The sequence below is a fragment of the Scomber japonicus genome, chromosome 3 (assembly GCF_027409825.1).
Source record: "Scomber japonicus isolate fScoJap1 chromosome 3, fScoJap1.pri, whole genome shotgun sequence".
Taxonomy (NCBI): Eukaryota; Metazoa; Chordata; class Actinopteri; order Scombriformes; family Scombridae; genus Scomber; species Scomber japonicus.
In genome coordinates, this window is record NC_070580.1 from 20,558,008 (window position 1) to 20,566,705 (window position 8,698).

The 8,698-nt window shown below is 37.2% G+C and overlaps 1 protein-coding gene across 1 annotated transcript; it reads right to left on the reverse strand.

The window, feature by feature from the left end:
• Positions 1-528: 528 nt before the first annotated feature.
• Positions 529-8,698, reverse strand: srsf3a (serine and arginine rich splicing factor 3a). Its single transcript, XM_053316058.1, has 7 exons — positions 8,629-8,698; positions 7,919-7,970; positions 5,169-5,379; positions 4,945-5,079; positions 1,901-1,939; positions 1,729-1,815; positions 529-1,613 (listed from the first exon to the last, which is right to left on the reverse strand). The coding sequence occupies exons 2-7, from the start codon at positions 7,923-7,925 to the stop codon at positions 1,586-1,588; spliced, it is 507 nt and encodes a 168-aa protein (XP_053172033.1). The 5' UTR covers positions 7,926-7,970; positions 8,629-8,698; the 3' UTR covers positions 529-1,585.

Here is an 8,698-nt window from a genome sequence, read left to right on the forward strand (position 1 = left end):
ACAATCATGTCACAGCACAGTATACACTGATTTGAGACTTAAAGCATTTTAATCAAACTTATCACTTTTAACTAAAAAAATGCACTTAAGACAGCTCCTTAGTCAAAAGAGTGAACTGCACTGATCACATTCTCCATAAAATAAAATGGGTTTACAGTACAATTAAGTCAAATACCTTCAGGCCTTATACTAAATAGATACGACACAAAACGTACTTACCAGCCAAATCTGGCACGTCTGTCGTCTTGCATGAGCTGCTTTGTAATCAAGCATCAGGCTCTGCTGAGCAGTAGTTAGAATTCACATATGAGGGTGTTTCTTTTCATGCAACCATGACTGAAAGCTTCCTGTGTGGGTGACACTTGCAGCTCTATCACCTCACACCAACAGCATACAACACTTCCTGAACTAAAATGAGCTACATTTTCTATACTATTAAAAGTTTAATTTGATCATTGCACATGGCCAGTTTTTTGCTCATATTTATCGAATTAGTAGCTTACAACAAGGCACAAAGAAGAGATGTCATCACCTTGGAAAAACATTTATTGAACAAGTTTTTTTAACTGCATCAGCATAAATTGTCAGAGCTCAGAATGAATTGAGAACAAATGCCTTCTTTTGTAAAAGTGACATGGTAAAATACAGTTACAGATGATGTCTGATGATGTTTTAGGCATTAAGATAGTCTGGAAATAACAGCATCAATATTTACAACATTTGTTGTCTGTTTTCTGCCACTGGTATAAACTAAAACTTCTCTTAATCGTGATGCATTTCAGTAACCTTTAGCTAGAAGTCAATGAATAATAAAAGAGCAAAACAAAAACATCACATGAAATTTAAAAAAGGAACAGTGTGTAGGGTTTAGTGGCATCTAGCAGTGAGGTTGCAGATTGCAAACTGAATACCTCGCTCCTCCCCCTCCCCTTCCAACAATGAAGGACAAACTACGGTGACTGAAACTTGCAAAATACTTGGAGCCAGTGTTTTGTCTGTCTGTTCTGAGAAACATGGTGGTACAACATGGCAGGCTTGGTGGAGGAGAAATCACTCCTTATGTAGATATAGATATAGATATAGATATAGGGGGCTCATTCTAAAAAGGTACCAAAAACAACAATTCTCATTTTCAGGTGATTATAGACTAATTAAAAAATATTCATGAATATTATATTCCATTTCTCCCAAATCTGTTCCACTAGATTCTACACAGTGCACCTTTAATCCAACAGTTAAAATAAACAGGATGGCAATGTAAAAAAAAAAAAAAAAAAATTCCAGTATTTCATTTCAAAACATGCAGGGTGACACAGAATTCGTTTTTATGTGAACAGTAAATTTGAAGGCAAAACATGTTTCAGTAAAATGGGAAAACCTCGCCATGAGAAATGACAAAAAGGAGGAAAAAGACTGAAGTCCTTTGTTGTTAATTCTATTGACTGCTATGACACAAGATGTAACTTGGACAACCTAAGGCTGCCTTGAGTTGGCAAATAAAATCTAGGAAGAAAAACATGACTATAAAAATTTGTATTTTCACAACCATCGCAGAATCCTGCTGATCAACCATCCTTTAATGTTTTCATTTCCTCTCGTTGGATCGGGAGCGACTGTCAAAACAAAAAATGAATTGAGTGACTTAATTTTAATATATTTCTGCAAGAGTCAAATCTCAGTATACAGTAAAACCACCAATAATAATAATAATAATAATAATAATAATACCTCCTTGATCGCGAGAAGGATCTTGAACGTTTACGATTCTTGTCTCTGGACAGAGACCTATATCTACGCCTGTCTCTTGAAAGAGACCTGGTGGACAAAACCACAAAAATCAAATTAGACACAGTTAAAGAATGTACATACACAAAGTACTTAAAACATATCATAGGTTCACCTGCTGCGACTGCGGCTGAGGCTCCTCCTCCTCGGTGATCTAGGGTGTAGGTGAAGCAATGACATGAAAAAAAGAATTAGGACAGAAAATTTTACCCTCTCCATCACTTATGAAACCTCTGGTTTATACGTGGAAACGTGGATACACGTTGTTCCTAGACTGTTTACAGAAGGATCATCTGCATCCATGGGATCTTGATGGAGTTCATCAAGATCAATTAATTATTATTCATTCTCATTAAATGGGAACTTTGAGTCCAATGAGCACTAAACATGGAGCCAGATTTAAATATATTAAGAACAAAATCACAGCTCGACATTAAGGCTCTCTTTGGAAAACTAAGTAAGTATGTTGTTACAAGAATCATTGGTTTGTGTTTGGTTTCAAACACTTGCAGTATACTGTACAATACTATGATCTCTACAAAGTATATGTGAAAAGTATGAATTTCAATATAAGCACATTTAAATCAGGCAGAAAACTGTAGCCATGTACTTTTAGATCACGAAAAATTGGGTGTGGAGTAATGGAAAGTCACTGTGGCACCAAAACCTTGTAACCTACAACCTCAAAAGATCAGTGGCTGCAAAAAATAAAAAAAATATATATATAATAATAATAATAATAATAATAATAATAATAATAATAATAATTAAATAAATAAAATAAAATAAAATAAAATAGTGAATGTGTTTTGTTTTTTTTAGATCAGGACACTGGTGTACTCCAAAAAAATAGACAAGTAGAAATGGGATAGCAAAAAGAAACAAAAAGCAAATACACTTTATTCTGGTGGATATTGCTCAAAATGGCCTAATGTCGAGCCATGAAAATGCACTCAAAACAACTGCACTGTGAAAATCTGATTAAAACCCACAGCAAAAGTTCCTTGACCACAATTTTTGATCTTTAGACTTTTGCAACTCTGCACTGAAATTGCTCTAATGGTCTAAATTACATAACTGCTGAGGGAAAACTGTCAAGCCGCTTGGAAAGCTACATTAAGCATAAAAACTACAAAGAGCAGGATAAAAGCAACTTACTATTTTGGGGGATTTGGACAAGATAGAAATGACGCAAGGTAGCCAGACTGATGGTGAGGGAGGTCGAATTGCAGAGAGGATTTGCCACATGATGCAAATGTTGGAGATATGAAGTTGCTTGGTGGCTGGTTGGAGGGGGTAGTTGTAGATTTTCCCTGCCTTTTTTGGGGGGAAGGATGGGGAGGGATGTAAGCCAGGGGCTGTTCCCGCTGATACAGTAGTTGTTTGGAGAATAGTAAGAGTAAAGACGCTGATTGGTTGATAATGTGAAGTGGGCTGCTGTCGATTGGGTTAAGGTTGGAGGAAGAAGAGGAGGATGCTGGGAACTGCATGCGCAGGAACCAAAAGGTTGGTGGAACCTGACGACTGGCGGTGCGCCTGGGTCATGTGACAACACCAGCCAAGCTGATTGGGGCTCGCTGGACAGCAGTCACATGATGCTGAAAGAGGACTAGTTGACTGACTCAGATGGTGAGAAGCGTGGTGGTGACTCTGCAACGGGGTTCAGTTTTATTAATAGTTGGCAACTGAACTGAGAAAGAAAACAAAATTTACACCTGCAGAAAGTAATTCTAAAAAAGTACCTATAAAAAAAGTTTAATGGATGAAGTGCTAACTGTGCCTCTTAAGATGTCCCCGGACAACAAATTCAGGTAGAGTTAAGTGTCTTACATACATATTCTCATAAGAGTTCATAAATAGTCAAGTGCTGACATAGTGCTGGGTGGTACACCGGTTGACACCGAATACTGGTGTATATTTTCATTATGATATGAATTTTTAATGTACCGCCATACCGGTGTATTTCATTACACAATGTTAGTAACGCTGTGTGACACTGTTTCAGACGGGACCCTTTTCAGTGTTGCGCTTCCTGCAGCTCAAGAAACAGCAGAAGATGTGTGCCTGCCGAGTGGGTTAAGATGACAATAGTTCACGCAACACATCCTGGTTTTTAATAATTAGTCAGTAAACTCAGCATTGTCTGATGCAGGCTGGAAACTCTGCACTTCTATTTACAGTTAAACACATTTTGCGTGTGTGTTTCAGCTTCCGTCAAACTAACAGAGCTGCAGTGGCTTCCGGTCTAATCTTTCAAAATAAAACCTTTGTTATTGTGCTCTTCTTATTATCATTAACAAATAAAGTTGGGGCTGTAAGTCAAAACGGGAGGGCCACGGGAGATGAGTCTAAAATACGGGAGAAACGGGAATGTTGGCAGTTATGATATTACTACTAGTGTGGAATTCTACAGTATTCACTCATCATGACAGTAAAATAGTCCATCCAGTCAATCTACTGTAGTAGATTAGTAGTTCCTCTCTCAACCAGTAGAAGATGTTGTGAGCAACTGATTATGCATGAAAAAAAAAAAAAACAAAAACAAAAAGTCATATACCGTTAAACATTTTTTGGTCATACCGCCCAGCACTACGCTGACATAAGCTGCCTTTGGACTTGACTGTCAACCTTAAATTGGCACAGACAAAATTTCTTTTTTAAACGTTGGATGAAAGAGGAAAACTCAGTTAATGTGGAATAAGACCAGTAACAAAACGAAAGCTTAAGAGTGACATCAACAAATCAAATCATGAAGCAGCCAGATCCACAGATCATTTATTGATGAACTCATATTGCATGTATGCATGTTTATTTTACTGAGGTGATCTACAGCACTAAAAGTAGACAAATTTAATTCAGGCCATGTAGACGACCCATTAGAAACTTCAAGCGTTTTTTGTTTGTTTTTTTTTTAAGTTGACAAAGCAGTAAGTTTAAGATGAAAAAAAAAACAGAAGAGATTTGTTTACCGGTGTGAGAGATTGGTAGATTTATTCAGCTTTGCCAAACTAATTCATAGTTTGAAGGAGTCAACAACTGATTCTTACATTGTGTGGAAAATGTGAAATCTGCTTTGTCATTTGTGCTTTTAAAAAGGACACTGCAAATGAGATTTTAAATAAAAACGTTAACATTAATTGTCGAGAAGGAAATGCATACCTGCGTCTGACTGGAGGACTACGCCGTCTGATGTCATCCCTAGGCCGTCTACTCCAAGATGGAGGGGGGCCACGGCTTCTCGAGCGCTTTTCCCCGGTGGATAATTCAACACGCACTCGACAGCCACACATGGTCCTAACAAAAAGAGGTCATAACATGAGTGGGGAAAATGCAGAAAACTGAAAACTTAATGAAAAAACAGCAACTAAGAAAAACAATGTTACCTTCCATCCAGTTCTCTTACAGCATCAGATGCATCTCTGGGATCTTCAAACTCTACAAAAGCAAAGCCTGGGGGATTCCTGGCAACCCACACACTTCTTAAAGGGCCATAATATCCGAAAGCCCTTTCTAGCTCTGTCTTATTTCCATTGTTTCCTAGATTCCCAACATAAACCTTGCAGTCGAGGGGACAGTCTCTACTAAGAGCCGGGTCTGCGAGGAAGGAACACACAAAAACAAACAACATGCAGGGATATGATTAATGTGTCCTACGTGTGGTTGTAATTCAGCGTACAACATTCATGACAGACTGGTTACATGTAAGCAGAGTATCTCTAAACATTCTTACATTGAGAGAACTTCCTTGCTAAAAGATCACCATATAACCAACCTTAGGGCGCACTCACACTAGGCAATCCTAAAGTCCGGATTATTTGGCTAGTGTGAGTGCAAGTGTACCGTGCTTGATTACAGTACACTTGGTCACCCATGCGCACTAGGGATTCATATTTTTCCCCAAAAATGATTTTAAATCCCGGGAAAAGAAGCCAATTTTCCAGGGAATCCCAGGAAATCCATGTCTTTTAAAAAGGCAACACGAGCCGAACCCTGGTCATTTCAAGCAACACAGAGACATTATGCATACATGGGTTCCCAATCCGATCATTTTTGGTGTATTATTTTATCATTATTAAGGCAAAAGAACTCAATTTATGTCCATCGACATTACAATGAATAGGCTGTAGGGTTAATATTAGTTTGCATCCAGCATGCTGCGTGGACTTCATTACATCTGCTGCACAGCTGCTACCACAATTATGAAATGGTAAGTTTATTGTCTGTGACTGTGACCCTCATAAAAGTAATATTTTACAAATCTGCATTATATAAAACTAACGAAATTCATTAAAGTAAGTCATTAAACTAAGTCTTACTTTTACTGGAGTAAAGAGTTGAATCAGTACGTCTGCTTTTACACAAGTAGTACTGCATAGTACACAGGCATAACTCACAAGAACAAGCTTGCACTTTTTAATCTTAGTGCGTTGTGTTAATTGATCTACTGTGTGCCCTTAATATGCTTTTTGTGAAGACAAAAAAAAGACATTAGAACCATTAACTTATTTAATTTTGTGTTCATGTTTTTGATCAAGGATTAAAGTTGAAACATTGCTCCAAAAATCCATTTCTGAGTGTAACGTTTTGACCGTCTGCTATTACACCCACATCTCTCACTTCACTTTATAATTAGAATGAAAAAAATTAAATATTCAGACCAAATAGCCGTCGTCTAAGTTATAAATCTTAAATAGGTCTTGTTTCAAAGTCATTTGACTTTCTGTATTATTATTATTTTCATTTATTGTTAAATGCAATAAATGGGTTTAGTTTTTATTTTAAAAAAAGAATGTCCAGGAATAAAACCCAATTGATTGTTAATTTTCAGAGACGTGTTTTTTATCCTCTCATTTTTACTGCACTATTTAATAATTTGATTACTCAATTAAATCAATGAAATAAATCAATAGAATAATTGATTACAAAAATAATCCATAGCTGCAGCCCTAAACCTTACTGCTTTTAAAAGGTGCTGTCGGCTTAGATCGTTAAGACCCACCCTTGTAACAAAAGAAAAATGCCATAAAAAGCTGCTAGTGCACATTCCTGGTAATTACTTTGTAATGTGACTGCCATATTTGACTGTGTCTTATAATTCCCACGATGAAACCTAAAACTGTTGTCCCTTTAAAAAATCCTGTAACAGCTGTAATATCCTCTATGTGAGTATTACAAACTGCTGCAAAGTGTTTTGGTTTCCGATTTAAAAAAACAACAACCTTTAAATGCACCAACTCAAAATCCTGGGTTATATTTCATATTCTCACATAAAACACGCCTCACCACCGCAGTGCCTTGCAGGGAAGTTTCAGTCTGAACCATTTCTGGCACTTGTGCAAATTATTCAGCAGTATTTCTTACTGACAACTAATACTGGCCATCTTACTTTAAAACTAACTTGTTACATTACAGCCTCCATGGCAGCACACATTTTTTGCAGGGCAAATCCTGCATAATAGAAGTTATATTGTCTTTATCACAGATATCACTTAATACGCAGCCATTAGTATTACTGTCCAGTACGGATACAAGAGGGCATTGCAGTGTTGAAAGTAACCAGTAAAAATCACAGTTTATCATGAGATAAAAAAATGTAACTAAATAACTGATTACTTGAATTGCAAAATTCATACATTATGTTACTCGTTCCAAAAACAAAGTAATTTAAGTACTTTATTTACAGGTTTTTTGCATCAATATGATTTGTAGTATCTTGTCTAGATTTCCAAGACTCTCCCATCTGATTATTGTACCTAAAAATGTACAGTATCCATTAAAAATGTTTGTTGATGAAATTTCCAGGTAAACAACATTTCAAATTTAACCAAAAAATACACTAGCTGCTGGTAAACTGTCAATCTGTTAGGTTACTAAACTGGCAGAAAGTATTTAGCTAATCATAACAGTCATGGACACTCAGACAACTTGTTACTTTCTTGTATTATTTGTGTGTTAAGTCCAATATTATCTACGTCAATTTATTTGCTTTCTTCCTATCCTACCATCAAAGACGACCACACTTTGTCTTCTGCCTGGACTGTTCTCTATTAAATAATTTAACCATGAGATTGAATGTTATAAGATGCGTGTCTTACTGTAGAGACAAGTAAAGTGAAGAAACAAATCACCATACCTCCCATTTCAACAGGTCCAGATAACTTCTGCTGTACTGCAGTCAGATGTGCCTGAAAGGACAGAAAGTAGGGAACTGTTAGCAGCCAACCATCAGACCTGAGTGTAAAAGAAAAGCTTTGTCGACATCTAAATGTTATCTGATTCAGAGTCCATTTTGAAAGCCCCTGGTCGGCTACACGTCGCGTTTCATGTGTTTCTCTCCAAACCACAGGAGGGCTGCTCATGTTCTGACCACCAAGGAAATCACAACATTATTAAGCGACGACCAAGTGCACCGAAGACAAAATAAAGGCGCCTCTATAATAGAGAGCATTACACTTTAATGTTGAGCTAACAGTCGTTAGCAACAAAAAGTAGTCTGGTTTCGTTTAGCTTGTAGCTTAACGAACACAAACTCCGCCTTTACTGCTTTTGGTTGGTTTCAGACATCAATGTGGCCAATTTACAACATCACGAGCACTTTTTGAGTGCAACTTTGCCACCATATATGTATGCAGCCACAATTCCCAATAAAACATGCAGACATGTGTTAGCTGCGTTAGCCCACAGAAGGTCTGTTAGCTGGCCAAGTTAGCATTAGACACGACGGTGAAATTAAAAAATATATAAAAAACACTTATTCTGTGCCCACCTGCACACTAACCATGTTAGTTGATAAAAACATGCCTGGAGCAGAGCAAGTTAGCTGATGTTTAAGATGTGCCTCACCTTTCTTGTGCTACAAGTCAACAGAAGCGTTATCAGCAGGTTTCACGCCGACCGTTGATCAGCGGCTAGC

Excerpts from the sequence above, each read along its gene's own strand:
- srsf3a (XM_053316058.1), bottom strand. Across the intron at positions 1,940-4,944 it reads AGTCCTCCAGTCAGACGCAG|ATCACCGAGGAGGAGGAGCC; the intron begins GTATGCATTTCC and ends CCTACACCCTAG. Across the intron at positions 1,816-1,900 it reads CTCAGCCGCAGTCGCAGCAG|GTCTCTTTCAAGAGACAGGC; the intron begins GTGAACCTATGA and ends TTTGTCCACCAG.